At 39.7% G+C, this 25,524-nt stretch overlaps 2 protein-coding genes and 1 long non-coding RNA gene across 11 annotated transcripts in view; 2 read left to right on the top strand and 1 right to left on the bottom strand.

Annotated features, from left to right (window-relative positions):
- LOC311295362 (uncharacterized protein) overlaps positions 1-25,524 on the top strand; it is a 321,297-nt gene that overhangs the window by 80,672 nt on the left and 215,101 nt on the right. The window contains exon 1 of one of the 5 annotated variants that reach the window (XM_084416707.1): positions 2,183-3,139. The exons of the other annotated variants lie outside the window; for them this stretch is intronic. The gene's annotated coding sequence lies outside the window, so the exon portion shown is untranslated. Of the gene's footprint in view, positions 1-2,182; positions 3,140-25,524 lie in introns of those variants that run through there. 5 annotated transcript variants of the gene reach the window in all.
- The window catches only part of LOC311295372, a 383,037-nt gene that overhangs the window by 281,794 nt on the left and 75,719 nt on the right, over positions 1-25,524 (top strand). The gene's annotated exons all lie outside the window — the stretch shown is intronic.
- Positions 10,231-25,524, bottom strand: part of LOC311295360 (uncharacterized protein) — a 31,969-nt gene continuing 16,675 nt past the window's right edge. Inside the window, exons 1-3 of one of the 5 annotated variants that reach the window (XR_014628309.1) lie at positions 17,386-25,359; positions 12,938-12,986; positions 10,231-12,611 (exon numbers count right to left, since the gene is read on the bottom strand). Coding sequence is in view for 4 of the 5 variants with exons in the window: in XM_084416700.1 (XP_084272826.1) it covers positions 11,981-12,611; positions 12,938-13,023 (717 nt within the window). In the remaining variant the exon portion in view is untranslated. Of the gene's footprint in view, positions 16,294-17,385; positions 25,360-25,524 lie in introns of those variants that run through there. The other 4 variants (XM_084416702.1, XM_084416701.1, XM_084416703.1 and 1 more) reach the window with 4 other exon arrangements.

Here is a 25,524-nt window from a genome sequence, read left to right as displayed (position 1 = left end):
TGACTAGGGCTAAAATGACTGTTTTTCTACTTCTGTAGTACATATACATTAGTATGTAGCAAGCATAGACTTGTTCCTTAAATGGTAATGTACCGCTAATTTTCTCTAATTTTCTTCAGTTGTTAAAAAAAAAGAGAGGCTAGATTTTTGCCCAATCATGTTTTCAACTCAACATTCAAATATATGGTTACATATTTGTTCTAAATTAGCAATTTTGAGTATTATCATGTACATTTACTAATTCTCTTTGGCCAAAAAATACAGTTTATTGTCATAACAATTTTATAATGTGTCAAACCATTAAATTAGTTTATCAAACTCCAGTCCACCCTGTCGATGCTCTGAGCTGTCGACACGATATCATCACATTTGTTGTTAGTGCGTCCTACGATGTAGCCGGCCACAGGTGTCGCACATAAACTGGCTAGATGTTGTTATTTTTAAAGGGGACATATCATGCCAAATGCACTTTTTTAGCCCTTAAATGCATTTTGTTGTATATTTGGAGTGTTTAGAAGTACAGAAAATATGAAATTATTCTCTTCAGGTGCTTCGTTGATATCTTTATATTCTGTTTTGGTCATATTTTTCAACCTGTTCCGATTTTTCTGTTATCTATGACGTTTTTTGAACTATTACGTCACAGTATTTGCAGCGGAACTGCCAAATAAGGACATTGACTTCCGGCCCAACACTTCGAGCAATCCGCCATTTTTATTTCTCGCTGCAATTTTGTAGTCCAAGCTAAAGGATGCAGAAGTTACGAGAGGGTAAGTTAAAATGTTCGGTTGTTGGATGTAGTAACCCACACGCTTCATTACACCGTCTAATGTAGATAAACTGCCGCGCTTGTGACAAGGGCGCATGTTTAACTGAAAGAACGAGCAGAGAGAGAGAGAGAGAGAGACCCGGTCGCGCGCGCGCTCACTCTCTCTCTTCGGAGCCAGGCGAAAGTGTAAACAAGACATCACCGTCTCCAAACTAGACGCTGTCTTGCTCTCTCTCCCTCGCACATATTAATCAAAATAAATTGACATGGTGGTAAAAGGTCGGAAGCCCAAAGTTTCATGTGTAAATACAGTACACACCAGTGCGATACATCCATATGAAGACGTTGTTCTACAGGTTCGTCGTCTTCATTTTCATCTCGCTCCCGCTCCGACTCTGGCTCGAACATGTAAGGCTGGCTGGACAAGTCTTCCGTTGTTGACATTTTGTTAATAACGTGTGAATAAAAAGTTTCTGTGCTGCTAGATAATCGTATCTCTGCTATCAAACTACAAAAATGGCCGAACGGGGTGGAGTTGAACCTCTGCAACCTGGAGAGGGGGCGGGGTATGAAGTGTCTCAATTGTATTTAAAGAGACCGCACCAAAACGAGTTGCTCTCAGACGCACATAAGAAAAGGGGTAGAAAAGGAGCTTGTGGAGCTATAATAATGAAGAATTCAGACCCAAGCATTGCAGTTCCGCTTTATATAGACTACAAATGTATGATTTATATGTAAAAAGGAACAATTTAAAAGCATGATATGTCTCCTTTAAGGTATTGTGCTTTCAGTGTCTTCATTTCTCTACTGCAATGGTTCTCTGGCTGGACTCCAAGGAATGTGTTCTTAATGATGTTCCTATCCGCGACCGTCATTTGGGTTCACGTTGCATAGTTTCACATTTCAATAGGCCGTCCTTGTAACGTTTGAGTTGCGCTCCTTGAGAGCGCATACCGCTTTGGAGCTGGCCATAGAAAACCTCCTTTGGCAGGCGTGAATCTGCCACACGTACAACATGTCCAGACCAGCGAAACTGAGCAAGGTTTAATAACCCTGGGTAAAAGGTGATGCTAACACTTGCTTGTAAATTACATGTGTGAAACATTTCTTTACCAGGGGTTAAAAGCAGTGTTTAGAACAAAAATAACCCGGGGTTAAACGCAGTGTGAAAAGCCCTAAAAAAAGGAAACAAAAAAGGTCATATATATATATATATATATAGGCCTACGCTATTTTGTCTATAATTTCAGGAACTGCCAGTTTTTCCCAGAAAGGGAACCGTATTTAACTGGACACGACAGAAAACCCACAGTTGTGTGTGTGTGTGTGTGTGTGTGTGTGTGTGTGTGTGTGTGTGTGTGTGTGTGTGTGTGTGTGTGTGTGTGTGTGTGTGTGTGTGTGTGTGTGTTGTTGGTGTTATGTGTACATGCTGGTATGATTGCGTGCATTGTGTGCATATAGCATCAAGGCATCAGTGTGTGAGTATGTGTGTTGCTCAGATTGAAGATTGTTACCCGAAGATTGTGTGTTCGATTTTCAATACTGGCAGGAAATGACTGAGTTGCCCTTGAGCAAGGCACATAACACGCAATCACTCCTGTGTGTTCACTACTCACTGCTCCTAATGTGTGTGCACTAACTTGGATGGGTTAAATGCAGAGGACAAATTCCAAGTATAGGTTACCATGCTTGGCCTTCATGTGACTTCATGTAATAATTATTAAACATTAATATTCATAAAACTTTAACTCTGTATTTTAATTTTGAACTGCTTGCACAAATTTCACAACCTGGCACACAACTAAGTTATGAGGTTCTTGCTGAAATCTATCAAGACCTGATGTCCATTGCAATGGACATTAAATTAAAAAAAATATACATAAAAATGTTCTACAGCTCTGAAAGATCTTCAAATTAACTTTGAATATTATCACTTGACACTATTAAGTTTAAAATAGGTGCAAGTAAATGAGGCATAAAAAAAGGGATAGTCCCAGGGACTTTTTTTTATGCAAAAAAGTGAATTTTGCATAATAGGTCCCCTTTAAAAAAAATTAATTTGCTATGTAAAATATTAAAATAAATTTCGTCTCAAAAAAAAAAAAAAAAAAAATTCATGTTGTTGAACCAAAGAAGCACTGTGCAGAAAGGACAAATGTCTCCTGACTGAGATGGAATGTAAACGGTATGTCTTTGTGTTTGTGAGAGAGGGACTCCATGTTCAGTGTACATGAAGTGGTTGTTTTGAGAATAGCCAGTTTGATTTTGTCTTCTCCTGAAAAGCTGTGGAATGATTCGATCTCGGTTTGTTTTAGTATTTTTGCGATGTGATCTGGCATTTAGGGTTGAACAGAGACCAGTGGCAGTCTGGTAGGTGATTTTCTTTTGTATAGATGGTGTGCAAATATTTTGGAGTTTACTCGGATGTTCTTACTGTGCATTCTCCTGAATTACTTGAGCATTTGTGTCACTGTGTATTTTAAAACATTAATATAAATCAACCGTGTGATATAGCCAAAGAAATAAGGAGAAAACATTTTGTTTAACTGTACAGGAATGAATCAGTTATTACCCAGAGCTTTTGTGGTGTTTGTGTTCAGTGAATATAATGTGTCTTTAATGTTGTGTACAGTATATTTAGAGTGTCTCTTCAGATTACTTTTTATTCATTTTTACATTTAACTTTGCTTTTAGTTGCATTTTTTTCAGTTGGTGTGTGTGTGGTTTCTCTATGGTTTACCATAATTTATATCAATACATCTGGTGGGTTGTGACCAAAACTTTGTTTGCTTGCTAATACTATATAATATTTGTCCCAGTGTGCCATAGTCGCACTTCTGCTGTTTTTTTAAGCAGTTGAAATTTTTTATATTTTCCTATGCAGTCTGTGTTTAGAGTTCTCTGTGTAAAATACTGTAGATTGATTGAAGTTATAGGATCTGTCTCTATTCAAACTATTCTCACTTTTAACAAAACTAAAAAGTCCAGGTGGAGATGGGTGCTGCATTAGTTAACTTGTAACTGAACTTTACAAGTTTGAGATTGTTGTAGGCATGCTACTCTTCAACCCCTGAAACAGTCAGAGTTAAACATTTCAACACTCAAGTTCCTATATATGAGCAATTAGCCTATACTCTTTATCTTCAACCACTGGTGAAAACAGATTTAAAAAAAAAACACTCACAAAAATATGTTTCATGTTTTATATCCTATTTGATACATAATTTATGGTTCAAATATTGAAATGTCTCAGTGATGACAAAACAATGACTTTTCACACTAAATCTTTTATTCTGAATGATGACAAGCTTACAACAGACAACTCACCACTCTAACACTTTTTTAAAAAGAGAAATTAACCCCTTAGGTTCTGTAGAATGAACAGCAAAGTAAGACATTGAGCGTCAGCGTTAGTTCTGGCAGGCCAGGTAGTCAAGACGCTGCTAATGCTGTTTGCTAACAACACTGTCCCGTCAGTGAGCTGCATTAGCTCGTTAACTTGTTTGCAATCTATTCAATAAAATTTCTTTTTTATTGTTTGTGTGTTCTTGACTTAATGGACCTGACAGAACTATAGTAAGACATGTGACAAAACACTGCAAGCCGATCACATGAAGTACCACTGACTGTCGCCATCATAATCCTATCCAAATCCGGTACACGTCATCAGAAATCCTGAGCAATACCATGCATGGGCCACACCAGTGACTAAAAAGCTTTGGAGAGTGACCCTTCCTCTTGGGGACCTAAGCCCAAACTTGTTTCCTGGACACAAAGTCATTGTCATCATTATGGACGTTATATGCAGGCTGCCATGGTCTTCTGTTGGTCATTGATTACTTGAATGACTACTTGTCTCATAACCGCCACATAAGTAATCCATACTTGGATACCCCTGATATCTCTTGTTTAAGAGGAGCCCTAACACTGACTCCATCGGCGTTCAAAGTTCCCAGCCAAATATGAGAACAGCCAGTGTGCAGCATTTGGACCCCTAGTACACTGTCCAATAGGACCACAGGACAAGAGGTAGGTGACGGTTCCAGTTACGCTGGTGTTCACTAGTCAGGATAGCCAGCTGGTTGGACATAGTGTGGATAAAACCGCTCCACTAGGCCATCGCTTTGTGGATGGGAGGGAAGGAGTGCAGGCCTTAATTAGGCCAACAGACTTCCCCAAAATTGCATCCCTGGACACTGTGAATTTCCTCTGGATCAGCATCTTGGCTGATCAGGTACCACAAAGTGTGACCACATAGTGAAGTAGACCATGTTGTCTAAAACATAGCTGTTCCCAGCCTCTGAAATTGAAAGGGCCCCAGAATATTGACTCAGGTGTTGGATGTTGGAGATGTTAAACTGCTCCATCAGAGCCCCCACAAGGTCCCGATGCAGAGTGGCATGTGGTCACTGCATGGGACCTTTTCAGGCTGCATTGCTGCAATGGTCATGGAGCTCCACATCCTGACAACACCCTGCCCAATGGAACTGAATCCTTAGCCATTTCAAGGTCTTTGCCATGGCCAGTTCCCATTGAGCCGTGGACCAACTGTAGGATCCAGCATCTAAAGGTGTGAGACAACAGAAGCTACGTGCTGTTATCTCCGTCCACTCTGGTCCCTGACCAGCCACCAGCTACTCTCATCAGGGTAGGGTCGTCTCCTGTAGCTGCTGCAATTCATGTCATTCCAGGAGTGCCCAGTCGCCATCTTCCTCTGTGACCTGCTGCACCATCTTCTCTATCGTTGTTTGCTCCCATTCCTTCAGCCTTTGGCAATAACAGCAGTGTCACCTCACACTGGCAACGGGTTATTTGGTCCCATGCTGTATTTTGAAGGTGTAATCTTGAAGGACCTCCAGCCATCAGGCCACCTGACCCTCTGGGTTTCTTAACAGCCAGGTAGTGGAAGCGTGGTCAGTGAGTCTGTAGCCGGAACCTTCTTCCGTAAAGGTATGGCCTGGAAATGGTGGAGCACCAACAGCCCCCGGCAAGTGACACACCTCCTCTCAGCTTTATTGAAAGCCTGACTGTTGTACATGATAACGTACCCCTATTGTCACATGCCTGGGATAGCACTGCAACCACTTCCACATTGCTGACATCGGTGTCAACGATGAATGGACGCCCTGGGTCAGGATATGTAAGCACTGGAGCTACAATACTCTGTATGCAGTATATTTTGGTATTTGTGGGATGTTAATTACTGTCAGCTGAATTCAGCTTGTCACCAGCAGGTTCGTAGGTTGTCGAGTGCACAGTTCATCTCCAACACTAATCAAACACACCTGCCTTTAATTTTCAAGTGATCCTGATGTGTGTTTGATTAGGGTTGGAGATGAACTGTGCAGGACAGTTGATCGGCAGGAGCAGGATTGGGCACCCCTGGTTTAGACTGCCTGGGGTTTTTTTTGGATTACGTATCTGGATTACCCTTTCATAAACAACTGCATTTGGATTCTCAACCTTTGCGTCTCCGAGCAGTTTTATGATACAGCCATTATCTCACAAAACATTCAAAATAATTTGCAATATCTTAAACTATTCAAATAGAACTTTCATATTTACATATACATTATCAGACATTACTGTGTAGAGTGCTGTGTAGAGACAAAGGCACAGGAGGCAAGAGTCCAAGGAAGGTGATCTTAAATCCATTGATGCAAATAATCACAGGAGAACACAATAGCACACCAACAGTTACACAACTAACACCAGACAGAGAAAGAGGAGAATATATGGGTCATTCCTGGGATTCGGTAATATTTCAACTTGGATTTGTTTGTTTTTAAACTACATATAATAATTTTCTAAATAGCCCACATCATTAGGCACATATTAAACCTTCAAAAATACATAATATTTTCCCACCTCAGGCATTTAAAACCTTTTATTAATTTCAGTGTTTCAGATTTTAACACCTTTTATTCACAAACCCCGTAACAGACAACATGGACTTTGTTTAACGTGGACTTGGCAGCATTTACCTACTGCTCATGTGTCCCTCATAACAATTTAATAACTACAAATGTAACATTTATGATACTTGTCACATTTTTTTGGGACTGAAGTTAAAAATAGACAAATCGTGTGTCTGTGTGTAACAATATACTGTAGACTCAGAGAGCTCACCAGGAGAACAGTTAACATCAGTTTACTGAATTTGCAAAGAGAATGACCACACGTTGATAGCAGACAGAATCAGCATAATGAGGGATGATGAGATGTCAACTGAAAGTAATAGTCCTTATTACACACACACCTCAGTTGTTGATGACCAGAAGGAAATGCACGGAGACAAAGGAGAATGACTAGGGAGATGGTGACAGAGTGGAGATCGTGGAACGCCGGAGAAGGTATAGGAATCTTTCGTAGAGACGTTGTCAACAGGTAAGTAGCGTTTCAAGTGTCAGTCTGGTATCCGCTTGTGAGAACAGATGATGTGTGTGACTGAGGTGTGTGCCTAAGTAGTCCATGGTTGATAAACAACAGGTACAGGTGATTTTTAATTGCTTTCCCTATTTTTTTCCCAAAAATATTAATGTGACAAGGTTGAGGATAGTGTGCCGGGGTTGAAGACTGTAACCGGTTTGAAGGGGGCATTGCATTCAATTTGATATATTTTGTAAATATTTTTTCTTTCTCATATTGTGCCCCTCTTTTTGGATCAACATATCTGCATGCATAACACTGCATGTCTTTCTGCTGCTGATGTGGCTGCCATTTCTGAGATTAGATGCTTGTCAGTGTTTAAGTGGACACATTACAAAAAATATTCTTTTGATAACAAAATTATGAGTTGTCATGAATTTGGTAAGTATATCTTTACTGAAACATGACTATTTTATATATTTTTTTATTAAAATTATCCATAAATTAAGTGGAAAAACTCAACCCTGTCACAAGTTTTCAACCCTGAAACAAGAAGAAATATACAGATATGTGACAGGGCTGAGTGTGACGGGGTTGAGGTTTTCTGCACAAAATGGTCACTGCTCCTCTTGTAGTGTAGGAGAGTAGACCATATATGGCAGCAATGAAATAAGTACATTATATACCTATGGATTAAAGTAACATTTTAAATTTGTATGTGATGGGGTTGAGTTGTTAAGCTTGACAGTACCCTCCCTTGACTATAACAGGCCTCAAACATATTAATAAAAAGTATGATACTACTTGCCATCTTATGCAACACTGTTAAAAAGACCTGAATGATTTAATTTCTGGTAAATGTCACATATGGGTGGAGTCTAAATTATTATAGGTGGAGAATAGTTGTGAAGCAGTGAAGTACCCCAGGGACCTGACAAAATGCTTAGTTTACAATAGAAATAAGACATTATTTTATTGTCACATATGCTGTGTAGATGATCGACACAAACACGATGATGAAGCGGAAAGTCTCTTTAATTATATCACAGGCATAAATCCAAACCAGAAAGAGAGCTACTCACACACATGTAACATAGACAATACCCGACAATGAACACAAACAGAACTAAACTTAAGTACACGTGATATCGAGGTAGATAATGAGTGCACAGCTGAGCATAATGAGTGACCAAGACAACAAACGACTAACTCAGGCAGAAGGTGGTGAAACACAAAAAGTCCAAACTAACAGAACCGTGACAGAACACCCCCATCCATGGGATGACCTTGAGCAGGGGCAGGTAGATGATACCCCAGTACACAACCAGGACTGCGCTCCATGGCGGTGTAGCTGGAGGAAGGAGCCATGGGGCAAGACAGCCGGATGGTATCATGGTGACAACAGTGCGATGACGACTTAGGAGGTGGAGCCCACCGCATAGCCAGAGAGTCGATGGAGTGACAGGACACCAATGACCTAGGCGACCTCAACGGAGCCGCAGTGACGACCCCTGTTGTGGCAAATTCAAAATCTTTGGTTCGGATCTCAAAGAGTTGAAGTTCCAGGTCTCAGAAGAATTAACTTTATTGAACAAACAACAAAGTGAGATGCAAGCTGGCCATCTAAAGTTACCATTGCCAGTCTTCATGTCTTATACCTTTTTCTTATCGCTAGGTGCCCAATGGGCATCCTCATATCCATCTCTTCTTTTTTGTCCCTCCTTGTGTCCATGTCACCATTAAAAACATCCCCCTCTAGACCTTCTTCTATTGGTGGAACATCTCAAAACATCTTATATACAGTAACATGTTTTTCTTCCAGTGCTTCCCAACACCTGCATCCCTCCTACAGGGTTTCGGGTAAACTGATGTTTTTAAAATTAGGGTTAGGGTTACGCGCGCGCACTGATGTTTTACAGAGTCTCACTCCAGCCAAAGTCCAAAAGTTGGCAACCCTGGTATTGTTGTTTTCTTGGCAGCTGAACTCTAATTCTAACAGGAATCGGCTGATTTCACCAGGCCCACATCTGTGTCATGTTTAGACCACAACCGGTGGGTACCTTTTGTTCCATCTCCAATATCAGCTCCTCCATTTTTAACTTCAATTCATTTTTCTTTTATAATTCTACTAATAATTTAGGAGAAATTTTAAGATATGTCATATCTGGTGTTTGAAAAATGAAATGGTTTTCAGTCGCTTCCCATTGGTTCTCGGTGGCTTTCAGCATCATTGAGCCTAAGTCTTTTGCTTGACACCCTTCATCCAGGTATAGAGTAACATTTAGGGTAACATCATCTACCCTAAACCATGTTGTAGTAAAGTCACATTGTTCAATGTGCAATGCTGCCCCTGCTGGTCCTACGATTATATAATTTGAGTTCAAATATATACTGTCCCTTGGTTTTTTCTCACCAGTCTTTTTCCAGTCTTGGGTTTCTAAGGGGGTCATATCTCATGGTACAATGAAACTCAGTTTCTGGTGGGCTTGGTTTCCTAAGCTGTTCCATTATATACTTTCCCCATTTCGCAAGTGTTTCTCCTACTCTCTTGGCTCGGTTCACTAACCAAAATATGTTTGCTTGTGGTTCCTGCAGGTTACTATTACTTATTACTGTCATTTGTTTTATGCCTGTATTATCCATGCATATTCCTTCAGGAGAGCACCATATCTGTAATTTTAGTTTGCATATAGCATCCCCACCCAAGAGATTAACTGGTGTTTTGTTCTGACACTAGTACAGGAATTTTTATCTCTGAATTAAAAAAAAAAAAATTATGCTGACATCGCCGTCATTGGGATTAGCTGCGTCAGTCCCAAGAATCCTACTGTCTTGACGTATTTTCCAGATCTAGGGATCCCTAGTAGCCTTGTTCTGGGCCACGCCATGGGTTGACAGGCCCTGACACTTGATGCTACTGGTTCTGATGACTCTGTTGCCATGGCTGGTACATCTGACCCTGTGGAGGCCCATTTTGGGGCCATGGTTTAGTGGGACAGAATCAAGGCTGGTTGCATCCCCAACACATGCCTTGCGGGTCAGGGGTCCTCTGTTGATTTGTTATATTGTCTTTTCTTTCCTCTTCCTCTTCCTCTTCCTCTTCCTCTTCCTCTTCCTCTTCCTGGCATTGTTCCATTTCTGTCTTGCTGTTCAGGAAGGTATACTCTGCCTTGTAATGATCTCTCACTCTGGTCCACATGTGTTCTTATCATCAGGCTTAAAAAAATATAAAAAAATAAAAAAGCTCTTTATCACTGTCACCTCTCTCCCTCCTTATTTCTTTATCTCAATACAAATGTATTTAGTCTGTTACGTTGTTCCTTCACACACCCAGGATTTCATTCACACACACACACACACACACACACACACACACACACACACACACACACACACACACACACACTCGTAATTATTATTTTTATTTTTTTTAACAAATGGAGAGACAAAGTTAATCTATCAAATTTTTGTTCAGTATGGGCTGTGTTTCCCTATCTGGATCACAGCGCTTGCATTCAGCAAAATGGCCAAACAGCCGACAAAACCAATTTCGAGGAATATTCTTTGTTCTTTGATATGTTTGAGTTCTTATTTTCCTTTCATAAATTACTTTTTTATTATCCATTAAACTTTTAATAGCATTGTTTCACCATTCTTATTTCTTGCAGGAATTTTTTCATATGCCTTTGTCTATCTCAGCTTTCTCAGCCTGGGAACTCCCTTTTTACACTGAGCGGTGCCAAGGGTCTCTTGTGTACGGGCTCAGCTGCAGCTTTTTATAGGCAGAGCACATAGCCCAGTTAGAAAACACTTTATCTCTACGTCTCTGTCCTTTCTATCAGTTCTGCTTAAATACGGCTATATAATTTCTAATCACTTTGTTAATTTTCTCCGAATCAACTGTTCTCCTTCTTATATATAAAAAAATAAAAAACTTCAACAAACAAACAAAAAACACTTTACATATGCACTTCTTTCGTAAACTTTAATGACGCACTTCTTGCGTACAACACACTTCTTGCATAAGGACAAACAAAAAACGCTTTCCTAACACACTTATTGCGTAAAGACAAACAAGCAAAAAACACTTTACATATTCACTTCTTGCATAAACTTCAATGACACACTTCTTTTGTGCAACACACTTCTTGTTAAAGACAAACAAACAAAAAACACTTTTGCATAAACTTCAATGACGCACTTTTTGCGTACAACACAATTCTTGTGTAAAGACAAACAAAAACACTTTACTTCTTTACTTTTATGCACTTCTTGCATAAATTACTACAATGACTCACTTCTTGCGTCAGTAACATTATACTACACATGGGCTGCTTCTTAAGACCTGGAAATTACCGTCTTTTTAACTTTTTAGGTTCTTTTTTGGTGGAGACTTTTATTTAAGGCAGTCACCAACCGAGCGTTAGCTTACCAGGGGTAGCTCGCCACCATTGAAAACATCCCCCCCCAGACCTCCTTCTATTGGTGGAACATATCAAAACATCTTATTTTTCTTCCAGTGCTTCCCAACAACTGTATCCCTCCAACAGGTTTTCGGGTACTTTTCCATTCTCTTATCCCTGTGACCTATTTTCTGCTTGACATTACAGCATTCAGACTTTTACATGAGACAAAGGGAATTCTCCAACACATCCCCCCGAGGGGGAAGCAGGGATCCGGAGGGCTGAGGTTGAGCAGGAGCGACCGAGGGCGGAGGTGGAGCCTGAGGGAGGGTGGAGCAATCCGCAGCTGAAGGTCTCTAGCAAGGTCCGATGGTCTGAATGTCCGATGGTCACTGCAGACATCGAGAGTGGAAGGAGCGCAGGCGTGGGAGTCAGGGAGTCAGGGCGTCAGGTCTAGGTGGAGTGGAGCGCACAGAGGCTGGAGGCGGAGCCAGGGCTCCCCACGCCCAGGATAAGATGACTCCCAGCAGTCCAGCGGTGAAACCACACCACTGAGAGGAGGCTGAGAATTTGGGACATGACAGACAGATTCAGATGATAATGGGGCAAACAAGTCAAATTCTCCAAAATAATGAAAGTTTTCCCGTGCTGGAACCAAAAACTCACTCTCAGTGGCGGGAGGGTGGGCGGGGCTCACTTCCATGCCCTTGAATTCCACGAGAACTCCCTCAACGATGGATGGTGCAGCCGGCTCGCACTCCAGGTCAGACACACGTTGCTCAGGCTCCATGGCGATGTTCAGTTCGGTCGCTCCTGTGGGTGCAGGCTCAAACGTCGCGGTGAAGTCTCTCATGTCTGCGTTGGGCTCTTGCTGTCGATCCTCGCCCTCTGGGTGGTCATGGTTGTGCACTGGGTTGCGAGTGGGGCTGGTGTCATCGCCAACGGGTCTGACAGTGATTGGTGATCCACATGGCACCAGCACCCACTCCACAAAATCCTCAAAGCTCCCCCGAGGTCCCTCCCCAGACAACTGCCCCTTAGCAGTGGTGTTTAGGCAGTGGTGTTTAAGCCTGCATATAGGAATGTGCAGAACCATAATGAGTGACCAAGACAACAAACGACTAACTCAGGCAGAAGGTTGTGAAACACAAAAAGTCCAAACTAACAGAACCGTGACATTTATGATAACAATTATTTGCAATAATGTTTTTTATTCATTATAATGGGCATACCAAAGTATTGTGGAAAGCTTTTAATATTTAATTTTGGTGAAGCACCACTTTAAAAAATCTGGGGGACTGAAATATTACCGAATCCCAGGAATGACCCATATAGAGAATACTAAGATACTAAGTGAATATATAGAGACTAAATGAGGTAACTTAACCATACACACCTGAACTGAGGAACAGAGGAGAGCAGAACTGGAAGCAATGACAAGGAAACTGACAAACTCAGAATATGACAATTACGTGAGAACATGGTTCATGGTCTTAAATATTTGTATACACAACTTCACGTTTTGGCCAATATGACCCTTCAAACATATACAAACTGCAGGAGATTTTCTAATAAATTGAGTAACATGGTCATCATAAAAAAATAAATAATAATAAATCCAGAAGCCACAAAGACACTGAGATTATTTGAACACTTCACAAACAGGGCAACATGCCCAAATAGTGAATCTGCAAAACTACCAGACATAGTTTTGAGATAATAATAATAATAGCCTAATAATATATAGATTTTAACAATAGATTTAGCATAAAAGCATATTAAAGTTCAAGTACTTCAAACTTTTAAAATCATTCTTAATTTGGTTGTGCAGAAGTAATAACCTAACCATATGATAAAACGCATACTTTACAACGAATAGAGATTTTAAAAGTGTCGACAAATCACATGGTAAACTAAAGAATAAGAATACACATCTAGCTCATTCTGCAGCTCGGGGCGCCATTAAAGTTACCAATGAACCCCAAATGCTTTCTGAATCTTAAAAAATAATATAGCGTGATAATTGGACTAATATAGGCCTGTCCTATCGTTCAATCACTATAATATATATGCACTGATAAAGATAAATAATTGTATGCACGTCCATTAGCTTAAACACAAAAATGCACTACATACGCGTATCACACCACCGAGTGTTGATTAACGATAGTCAAAAACTCTAATCTCACAACAACTAATAGATCAAGAATGCATTTCCAAAAAAATTGCAATGGTTAATAAACAGATGTTTTGCTGATCTCTGAGAAAACAAAAACACTGAGATAGAGCAATTTACTTGTGATTTAGCAATTATTGGAGTTGTTTATGAATTTAGCATTTCTGCATTTATGAAGGCTACTGTCTCCTTTTTGCTTAGTGCGACCAGAAGAGGGAGCCAATGTGTTATATTCAGTAGTAGGGATTTTGAAAACTTGTGCCTGCCTGATTTTTTGGAAAGGTATATTATTTCCTGAATTTGGATGCTATTAGCTCACCACAAAGTATCTGACACACTTTACGAAACTACCGTGATATAAAGTGATAGATACCGTGATAGAATAAAGAGATTGTTGAAATGTGTTTGCTTAAATATCTAAATCCACACTGGATGATGAGCGTTTTTTTAAATAAATTGTAATGTGTCAACTCCGAAACTTGTCCGTGGCTATAGGCTAAATGAATTAAATTAATAATAACAACTTATATTATTGTCAGGAATGGACTATATAGCGCGGAGCACAACGTAACACGGGGCAAGTTGTAACACACTTGTTTTAAATACTTCCACACATGCTAGCATGACGAAAGTTGGTGTATTTACTAGTTGCCATATCAACACTATATAGAGAAAAAATTGCGCCAAAATTAAAAAAAAAAAAATTGGAAGATATCCATAGACATTTATTAAACCATAGCAAAGGTAAATTCCTTACTTAAGTTAATTTTTCATCTCTATGTTTTGTGTTTATTTAAAATTAGACAAATCTGATATTATTTTAATCTCCAATATGTTATTTAACAGTTGAGATAGTTCTTTAATGCTTCACTAACTAGCAGAAGACACTAGCAGGGTTTAAATCCCAGTTGTGCAGGTGGGACATGTTGTCACACTGCGTTACAATGTGCCCCTATTAGAAATATGCTATTATATTCTATACTTTTATTAATTCTATTGAGAAAACATGAGAAAAAGGTGAATAAAGACTGAGAGTCAATGTTCAGAATATGTAATTATTTATTTGTTTTGAACTATGTTGTATAGCTGTGTTTTCCTGTGTTCGTAGTCAAAATTCAAAAATGAGTTTATATTTAATTATAAAAAAATGCCATTATTTTATATGAAAAGGTTAATAATTGTATTTTATTGAGAAAATATTTTAGTTTGTCTTGTAGATCAGATAACATTTTAATCTGTCATGTTACAATGTACCCCACCTATGGGGCATGTTGTCACATTTCACTTCCATTCTTTCGGGGTATATCAAGAAAAAAGTATACTGTATTAATAAAACAAACCCACATAATTGTACCAGACATGTGGGAAATGAATGTGGGAAAAAAGAAATACTCTGAACCATAAGTATATTTACACAAACTGAGAAAGTCAAGAAGCGTTACTTTGTGCCCCGCTCTCCCCTATAGCCCTGTTGTTTACTGTCTGAGTCACGAAAGGGCGGTGCGCGGTATGTGATGGAAAGTCCGGTTCATTTGCGATCCGGTTCTTTTAAACGGTTCGTTTCTAAGAATCGGTTCAGAATTCAACAATTATTTTATATTAAACGACGTACGCCATTATCTAATTGTATCATCCATGTCAAATACACGCTCAACAACACTGAAATAAAGCGATAGTATACACCGGAAGATATATTTTTCGGTGTGTCGATGTTTACAGAGTGATTCAAAAGAACCGACATGGGCTGCGTTCCACTTCACTTTTAGACATGCACTCGCAAACTTCCCAAAGCACTTCCCCTCGGGAGAAGGAAGTTCCACTTCGTGAAGTGGACGAGGGAAGTTTATCGACAGACCCTCCCCGACCCCTCGATTTTGACCGAGGGAGCGAGTCTACTCTGGTGCACACTTCAAGCAGCTCTGTATCCCACAATTCAACTTGATTGTGACGTCACATCGCGCTTAACCGTAGTCAGAGCCATAGAGAGAAAAGGCTTGTTTGAGATGCGCCTTGCCTCGCCTGAAATGTAGTCGAGAGTAGGCGGCTGCAGTGAGGGGAGGAGTGAAAAAAGCGCAGGCAAGCCAGACAGTTTTCTCTTCTCGCAGTTGATCTGACACTTGTGAGATCAAAGATGGATATCACGGGATTCACGCTCGTGCACAGTGTTGCTAATAAACTGGATGTAATTTAAGTTCTGTTGCTTTTATATGAAAATAAATAAAATGAACAAGACACACAAAGCACTTGTTATTTAATCCCATTCCAAATACGTTTATCAATCTTTTTTTTTTTTTTTTTTTGTGTTTGTATATATTTTTTTAATAAAAATTGCATAATCACATAATCCATATAGAGATCGCACTGTCAGAGAGTTTGGGAATATTCACACATAATTTATACACATAAAACATGATATCAGAGTTTTAAAATCACACATTTTAAAAGAGAACAATAGGCTTGTTTGAGATGAGCAAAATCTGCGCAGAATCGATCACCGGTGATCAGCGCGAGATGAATGCCGGTTAGAAATATAGGCTTGTTCGACTTGAACCGGCGCTGCACAGACCGATCGGTGAATGACATCAAAGTACCGCGAGAGCGAATAGAAAGTAGACAGCTCATATGCTTTTGAATTGCTCTCGCGGTACTTTGATGTCATTCACCGATCGGTCTGTGCAGCGCCGGTTCAAGTCGAACAAGCCTATTGCTAATCTCAAACAAGCCTAATGAGTTGTGACACTCTTTGATGTGTCGCCGCTATGGCTGTCACGTGGTTCATGTAAGCCCCAATAGTTCCAAAACATACGCGGCCTGTCATGTTCTTCTATGGGACAGACAGCAGCGATTGCATTATTGAATGGTACATATAAAATAAAACACACACCCAAGTACTTTTTCAGCTGTTATTGCATTTTGTTAATGTCAGTTTTGCATTTGGAGAGGCAGGGTGACAATGAAATACTGTAGCCTATATTACTTAAGATAAGTTTTAGGCTATATTTTTGGAGGGAAAAGCTTAGTGTTCATGTTCACATGGGTAGTAGCACTGGCTTTAGCTAGCGGCTCTAACTTAACTTTTCCATATCATTCATCTGATGATGGACGTCTCATGATATTTGTTTTAGCACAACTGGGCTGTATTAGGCTATTGATTCCCGTGATTTTGCTTACAAATTCCGATTCAGCCATTAGCCTACCTTTCGTGATCACGCAAAGAGGTCTGCCGTGACGGTCCGTTCAGAATTCGCTTAGAAGCTTGCTCACTTCTTCTGATGAAAGTGGCCACCCCCAGGACCACAACGTGAAACATGATCATGTTAAGACTAAGAATATAATTTTAAGATTAAGCCATACACATTATCAAAACTATAACAGATTAAAAACGAATTTACACTTTTATGTTTGGGTTTATAGGTAAGTGCAGAGCGAAGATTTTTCTCTATGGCTCTGGGTTAGTGTACAGAGTAGGCTAAGAGTAAGGGTAGCTGTAACTCAATCCAAGCAATTAACTAACAAAACACTTGTAACTTCTGTTACAGCTATTGAGACATCAATTAAGCATGGCTGATACAAATGAAGGTTTTCAAATAAAATATTTTTTATTAAACAATGACAGACAACAAAAATGTGTGCTTGTGTGAGTGTGTGTGACCAAGAAAATCAAAAACCAGGGGCAGGTGATCCATGAAACAGACAGGACTGGTGATGGCCATAACAATCCTAGAGGTCCAGCATTGTTCTCCACCAGCAGCACCCGCCGTCACTGTTACCATTGTCAGCTGCCGCCACCATCGCCAGCCGCTGCCACCAGCAGCAGCCTTGGTTGACATGAGGCAAAAAAAAAAAAAAAAAGTGTTTATTTTGTTAAAAATTCTTGCTAAAAAAATTCTTCTTACCATTTTGGATGCATGACCATGTTTTAGGCGCATCCTTGATTCACTGCTGTAGAGTAGCCTGTCAAGTATTCTACTATTTGTTTTAAGACTACACCAGAGCCCGTCTACGGAGAGCCTGCCCACTCCCTATTAAGCCCTGTTGTACCGAATTTTGGTTGTAGTACCACCAGAGTTCCACTGGGGGCGATCGCCATGAGTGCAAAATGAATGGGAGTCTATGGGGCTAGACAGCTAAATTTGTCTCTTTCACCCGATTGCCGTTGAGAAATCTCAGATCTGATTGTAGATTTTGCAAGTTCAACATGGGTTATAGGTCGAAAGTTGAATGAACGAGTACTTATGTCCTTTCGATTTCTTACAGGTTGAGTTGTTGTTGCCCATTACACGCTAGCATTCTGCTAATGAACACTGATTGGTCAGTGAAGGACTGATTACGACCAGAGATACCGCTTGATGGCATCGTGGCATCCGAAGCGGGACCAGAAACAAACAAAACAAAAACTCTTCTAGCACGTGTGTTTACCTGTGTCAGCTGTGTTGTCGATGCCTCGAGAGAAAAGAAAGTGCAGAGCGCGAAAGCACCAGAGTGACTGAAGGATTGCCGTTAAGCAGTATCTCTGGTCGTACATGTGTATGACGTCATTGACAATTTAAAAGACTTTTTAAAGCAAATAAGTGACTCAAAAAAAACTAACACCCAGCAATGTGTAATTTATTTGCATCTCCTTTCGAATACAACATTCAAATTACTAGACAAAAAATTATATCCTGTGAAAAGTGGATTTTTATTGGTATAGCGCCATAGACCTCCATTCATTCTGCACTCGTCCTGTGAGCGCCCTCATATGGAATCAGAGAGGAACTGCAACCAGTTCAGAAGCCGGAAGTGTACTGAGAGTGAAACTTCTCGCCTTATTAGACATTCTCTGACTACACAAAAAAAAAAAAGTGTATAATTTGTTAAAAATTCTTGCTAAAAAAATTCTGTCACAGGCTCACAGCTGACGAAGTCGCGCTAGCTAACTAGCTAGCAGGCAGTGCTTGTAAATTGGTTGAAACAACCAACATAAAATATGAATAATTATGCTGTGCATGTACAAATGAAGACCAGTATAAGCATTGCAAAGGGCCTCTGATACAATATAGACAGTTGACAATTCAAAAGAGGTCGATATTTCAGAAACTTAAGTTACCTCTGGAACAACTCGACGCACAGCATTCACCACTCAAACTCAGCCAACACGTCACATAATGAAAAGTTAGTATATCCCAAAAATTCAATTAAATGAAAGTTTATAAAGGTGGTAGCGATTCATTACCGAACTAATTAGATGCTACCTTCACAGCTGGCAAAGTCGCGCTAGCTAACTAGCAAGCAGGCAATGCTAGAAAATTGGTTGAAACAACCAAGATAAGAGGTCAATATTTCAGCAGTTTACCTCTGGAACAACTCGACGCGCAGCAGTGTAAGTGAATGGGGTCCAACCTATAAGAAGGGTCCAACGCCCAAATGACAGTGTTTGGAACTAATCCGATCTTCAAATCCCGGAAGTAGGCGGTTAAAAGCGCCGCCATTTTTTACAACGGAGGTCTATGGGAGTGTCGCAACTCTTTCTCTCTATGGCTCTGACCGTAGTGTATGACATATTAATTATGTAATGTGTCCTCCATATCCCACCTCCTCCTCCCCTTAATTTGATGAAAATCGCTCTGTGTGCAGGCATGTGACGTTGTAAATGCAAGTAATTATAGTTGGTAGACTTAAATAGACCTATGTACATTTTAACAAACAATGCCACCAAAAGAGATGGAGAGGAAACATGGACGGTGCAGGGAGGAGGCACCTAATATAATTTAAAAAATATTTGTATAATGTATTTACCATTACAGTCATATCACTTTTCATGTCACTTTTTCTCCTTTTCCATCTTCAAACCTATTCTGCTCACAGCTGATCGGAAGCTCCCGCTTTGTTGCAATTTGATTTTGGTTTGCTTTTCATACTCTCTGAGTGGTTTCAGTTTAATATGTTGCAGGCTCATTTATTGATCATAAATAATTGATAATAAATGATATTGATGATAATTAATAATATAGGGCTTATTTTGGGCTTGTTTTTGAAGCTGCATTTGTTTATTTGTCTCGCGAGAGTTGCCAACTGACGCGGCATCAACAAGACCGAAAGGTCTGGACTGGGCTGGAGTTACTTGACTTCTCGGGATTGAGAGATTGAATGGTTAAAACTTTACAAGAAATACAATGTCTAGGATTCAGCTTTGTTGGATGGAAACAACAGAAAGAAGAAAGGGCGTGCTGGAGTTAGATATCGTAGTATGTGGACTTGAGAAAACTGGAGAAGCAGGGTGGCACAGCTGTACTGTGAATGGGCCTGAGTGGGAAGATTGTGAGATTGAAGAAAGTGATGATAGTATGGAGATGAATCAAGAGACAATGAGATCAAAAGGAAAGACAGGGGGTGAGTTTGAGGGAATCAATGCAAAAAAGAATTGGATGGATTTGAGGAATGTAATCATAGTGCACAGCCAAAGTGCTGTAACTGTGGGGGGAATCATAGTGTGGCGGGTGTGCAGTGATGAAGAGAGAGAGAGAGAGAGAGAGAGAGAGAGAGAGAGAGAGAGAGAGATTCAGCAAATAAAGACACAAAATAACATCACATATGCAGAAGCAGTGAGAAGGATAAATCAAAAAGAAGGAATTGAAGGACGATCCAGAATGACTAGACAAGCTATGGAAGTGCAAGAAGAATCAGTTGAGAAGAAAATGTTGGTGGAAGTAAAAAAGTTGGTAACATTCATTGCAGGAGTGATAAATGCAACAATAGAAATCGAGTCAAAAACAGAGAGAACCCAGGTAATTGTAAAGTCTGCTGCACATCATTTTGATGTTAGTGGGATAACATGGGAGGAGGTGAGAAACGATTTGAATGCACAAGCAAGTGGGTACTTAGAGTGGGTAAATTACCATAGCAATTATTTTGCAATGCTAGGAGCCTTTTGGCAAATGGACAGGAGTTTAAAAAATGTATACTGGATATTGGTAAAATGAGACAAATTAGAGAGATTAATGGACAGAGGGTGATTATATGTGGAGATTTCAATGCACATAGTACACTGTGGGGAGGGGAAAGACTAGACGAGAATGGAGAGGTAATTGAGTTATTGTTAGAAGAAATGAATATGGTTAAAAAATGGAAGAGGGACTAGAGTTGATGAACAGAGGAAGTGTATCGCGGCTAGATTTAACTCTGGTGTCAAAATATTTAGGAGATATATGTGATTGGGAAGTATGGGAAGAATCAGCGATAGGTAGTGATCATTTTCCGGTGATTAGCCAATTAGTATGGAGAGGGGAACAAGACAAAGACAAAGAATAGGGAAATGGATATTCAGTAAAGCTCAGTGGGAGAAATTTAAGTATGTATGCAGTGTGGGAAGTACGGAAATTGATTTAAATGAAGATGTAGAAGAGATAGACAGGACATTTAGAGAAGTCATAATAAAAGTTGCTAGGCAGACAATTCCTAAAAGTAGGGGTAAAATGAAGAAGAGAGCAGTACCCTGGTGGACGGATGTTTGTAGTGAGAGTGTTAGAGAGAAAAATAGAAGGTTTAAAGGGGTCATATAATGCCATTTTTGTACAAGCTAATATGATTCTTTAGGGTCTAAATTAAAAGTTTGTAATATACTTTAATTAAAAATTCTCATTAGCATTGTAAGAAAACACTCATTTTACCTGGTCAAAAACAGCTCTGTTTTCAGCACGCCGTTTAAGTGCATATGTCTTTAAATGATAATAAGCTTTGCTCACCCCACCCCTCTGTTCTGTGGGTACACCGTTTGTAACACAATAACACAATAACCATAACGCGTTGTTCATTATAAACGTGGGATTATGAATTATATTGAGGACGTCGTACATAGAAAACATGCCGTAATGTACCCTGAGTGTAAACAGCCGCATTCATTGTGAAGCGTGCAGCAAGCGATTTGCAAAGATTAATATAAAGATTAATATAAAGGTTAATAAAACGTTACACTCACTTCTTCTTCTGGAGGTGCAGCAGGAACACGAATAGTTGGTACCAATCCTTTTTTCAGGAGCAACTTCTTAGCAAAACCAGCTTTATACTGACCTTGTTTGAAAAGCAGTCTGGTGTGAAATGATTCACGCAAACATGAAAGCATTGACGTTGATCGTGGGGAATATTCCCTTCGAAAACAAAAGTCAGCCACTGCGTCTTCAGCGGTTCGGATTTAGGAACATCAAAATGATGCTGTGTTCGTTATTACACCCAAGAGCAGAACACCACAATCGCTTAGACGCCATTCTGCTCCAGCGTATCAACAATGACGCGCGGACTATGATTGACAGCTCACGAGCGAGGGCGGGTCTGTGTTGAAACGCTGCTGTCAATCAACAATCGTGGGGGGGCGTCGATTTTGTGACGTCACAAAATCGAACGGCTTGATTTGAGAGAGGGGAAACATATAAGAAGATTTAAAAAAAACAAACATTTTATGATGGTTGTGTACAGGCACTGCCAACACACATTTCAGTACAATCAACTTGTAAAAGTGCATACCATTATATGACCCCATTAAGATGTTAAGGAAAATTTAACATCAAAGCGGATTTAGAAGAGGAAGGAGTACTATGGAACTATAGTTTGTCTAGAAACATAAATTAGAAAGGCACAGGTTAATAAGGAGATAGTATTGGCAGTATTTATTGATATAGAAAAATCATATGATATGGTATGGAAGGAAGGAAGGAAGGTGTAATGATTAAATTAAATAATTTAGGAATCACAGAAGGATGTTTAACTGGGTTAAAGACTTTTTATTTGGGAGAGCTACTGTATTCTAGTTAGAATTGTTTTAGCATTGTCAGAAAGAAATGTTGAGAATCGAACTCCCCAAGGGAGCGTACTAAGTCCAATTCTCTTTTCAATAATGATTAATTATATATTTTCTAATATGCAAGAAGACATTGGGAGACCATTGTTTACACAGATGGCTCCAAGAATTTAGATACAGGAAAGACGGGTTTTTGGTGTTTTTATACCAGAATTAGCAATTTCAGTGAAGATAAAAACTACAGATCACCTGGCAATAAATACAGTAGAGTTGATGGCTATAATAATATAATGCTCTGAACCGGATAGAGGAAAATGGTATGCGGAAAGTAATTATATGTTCAGATTCCAGTTCAGCATTGATTTCAATGAAGACAATGTAATCATCAAAGGACAGACAGGACTGTATATATGAAATATATGAAATCTTATTTAGACTTCAGCGAGTGATTGTGACTATAGCATTCATGTGGATTCAAGAACATACAGGAGGTAAAAGGAAATGAAACGGCTGACATTTTATAGCTAACGAAGCATGTAAAAGGTAGATGTAGTTATGGAAATCCATATAGTAGCCTAAATCTGAAGCAAAGTAATAATTAAGAGTAGTATAATAAAGGAATGGCAACATATTTGGGACAGGTACATATTCAGTAACAGGTACATTATTATAAAATACAGAAGAAGGGTATGTAAAGGAAATAATAAAGAAGAGGGTATAATCATACGGTTGAGAATGGGACACACAGGATTAAATAAAACATTACATATAGGGAAACCTCATAATGGCTTATGTGAACATTGTCAAGATGAGGAATCAGTTGAATATATTTTAAGTCACCGCCAAAAGTACCTCACGGAAAGAGAAATATTAAAGGAAGAAATTAGGAAGAAAGGTACAATGAAAGTTAACATTAAAGATATACTTAATGGTGGTAATAATTAAAGTTTAATAAATTACTTGAGAAGAACTGGATTAATTAACAGAATTTAAGGAACAGTTTTTTGCTTTGGAGGAAGTTGCCTCAGGCCCACACTCCAGCACAGTAGGTGGCGGTGCACCTTTTGGATGCCGATCACCATTAAAACAAAGAAGACGACCGAAAGTGCATGCCAATAGAGCATCACAGTCCCGCCCACAGCCGGTGCCGGAATTAAGAATTCAATACATTTTCTCCATTGACAGTTGGGGTATAAGCCATAAAAACGTAACCATACATGGTAGACTTAAAACCAGCTACGGCTGGACACACACGCACACAATATAAAATACACGATAAAATACACGATGATAAATATAAAATTCAATAGGCCTACAATACATAAAACACTATTATTTACACGATTACTACTGAAAGAACTGCTATTAACTACACATTCACTATATAAAATTCACTGGAGGAAAAGTTCGCGTGGCCGTCGTCAGATTTGGAAGCCGACAGTCAAAAGTTGATGATATCAGCTACTCAAAAGGCTCTTTCGCGGTTGTGACTTCAGTCAGAGCCCGTCTACGCAGGGCCGGATTAACCATTAGGGCAACTGGGCACTTGCCCAGGGGCCCATGACATCTAGGGGGCCCTGACAGGTAGGAAATACACAGAATGATGGAATACACACTTTACGATCTTCTTCATTGCATAAAGTGCATCTACGCGGGTTCACGCGACTTTCCTCCCTCCCCGCTGAACGCCAGCGATTACTAATTCGTGAAATGCACTCCCGCTGGTTGAGCGCGGTAAAGTTCGTTTCAGGTTCGATATTAGCAGGACATTTGTTCTATAGGGTCGGTAGTCTAACAAAGATATCAATAGCAAGATTAGTTTTAACATTATGTGACCATTGTATATCGACATGATGAAATATTCGTTCAAAATCATTCGTGCATTAATGCTGCATAATTATACCTGAGAATGCTTTGACGCGTTTCCACCGCGCACGATGCTTAAGGGAACGTCTGCCAATTCCACCAACTGCGGTAAACGTAGTCTATAATTTGTATTATTTAAAATTACTTTTAACATTTAAAAACAGACGTTTTCAAATCCCAAAGCTTGCAGAAGGTTCCTAATGTCAATACTGACTTTACAGCTATACAGCTTTCCTGGTAGCCTTGAGTAAATTAACATGTCTAAGAAAATGATTCATAAAACGTATAAAAATCAGTTGAGCCCATGTTTATTTTCGTCACTGACACAGACGAAAATGAAAAGACTATCAGTCAAAGTTCAGCTTTAGGAGAGGTAGAAATAGGCCAGTATAAGAATACTGAGAGAATAAGAAATATGAAGATGAGGAGAGAGCAGACAAATAATCTAATGACAAGGTTTTAAAGCTAGCCTATTTCTTATAATTTTTTGGCCTTCAAAAGTCCTAAATTGCACATATGTAGGTCAGAGAAATCCAAATTTTCTCGGGGGAGCATGCCCCTGAACCCCTCTAACTACGGGGGCCTTGAGTCTTGTTGCCCAGGGCACAGGAAATTGTTAATCCGGCCCTGCGTCTACGGAGAGCCTTGGCACTTCCTATTAGCCCCATTGTATCGATCTTGGTTGCAGTTCCATTAGAATTCCGGGAATCCTGATCGCGGGCGAGTGCAGACTGAATGGGAGTCTATGGGGCTAGACGGCTAAATGTGTCTCTTTCACCCGATTGCCGTTGAGAAATCTCAGATTTTATTGTAGGTTTTGCAAGTTCAACATGGGTTATAGGTCGAAAGTTGAATGAACGAGTACTTATTTATTTTCGATTTCTTACAGGTTGAGTTGTTGTTGCCCATAACACGCTAGCATTCTGCTAATGACATCAGCATTCTGACGTCATTGACATTTTAAAAGACTTTTTAAACCAAATAAGTGGCTCTAAAAAATCTAACACCCAGCAATGTGTAATTTCTTTGCATCTCCTTTCGAATACAACATTCAAATTACTAGACAAAAAATTATATCCTGAGAAAAGTGGATTTTGAGGGTTTTTCGCCATAGACCTCCATTCATTCTGCACTCGCCTGCGAGCGCCCCCGCATGGACAGATGGTGC

Source organism: Rutilus rutilus (assembly GCF_951802725.1).
Source record: "Rutilus rutilus genome assembly, chromosome: 8".
NCBI lineage: Eukaryota > Metazoa > Chordata > Actinopteri > Cypriniformes > Leuciscidae > Rutilus > Rutilus rutilus.
The sequence above is the reverse complement of the archived record's forward strand: the minus strand, read 5'-3'. Positions and strand labels throughout refer to the sequence as shown.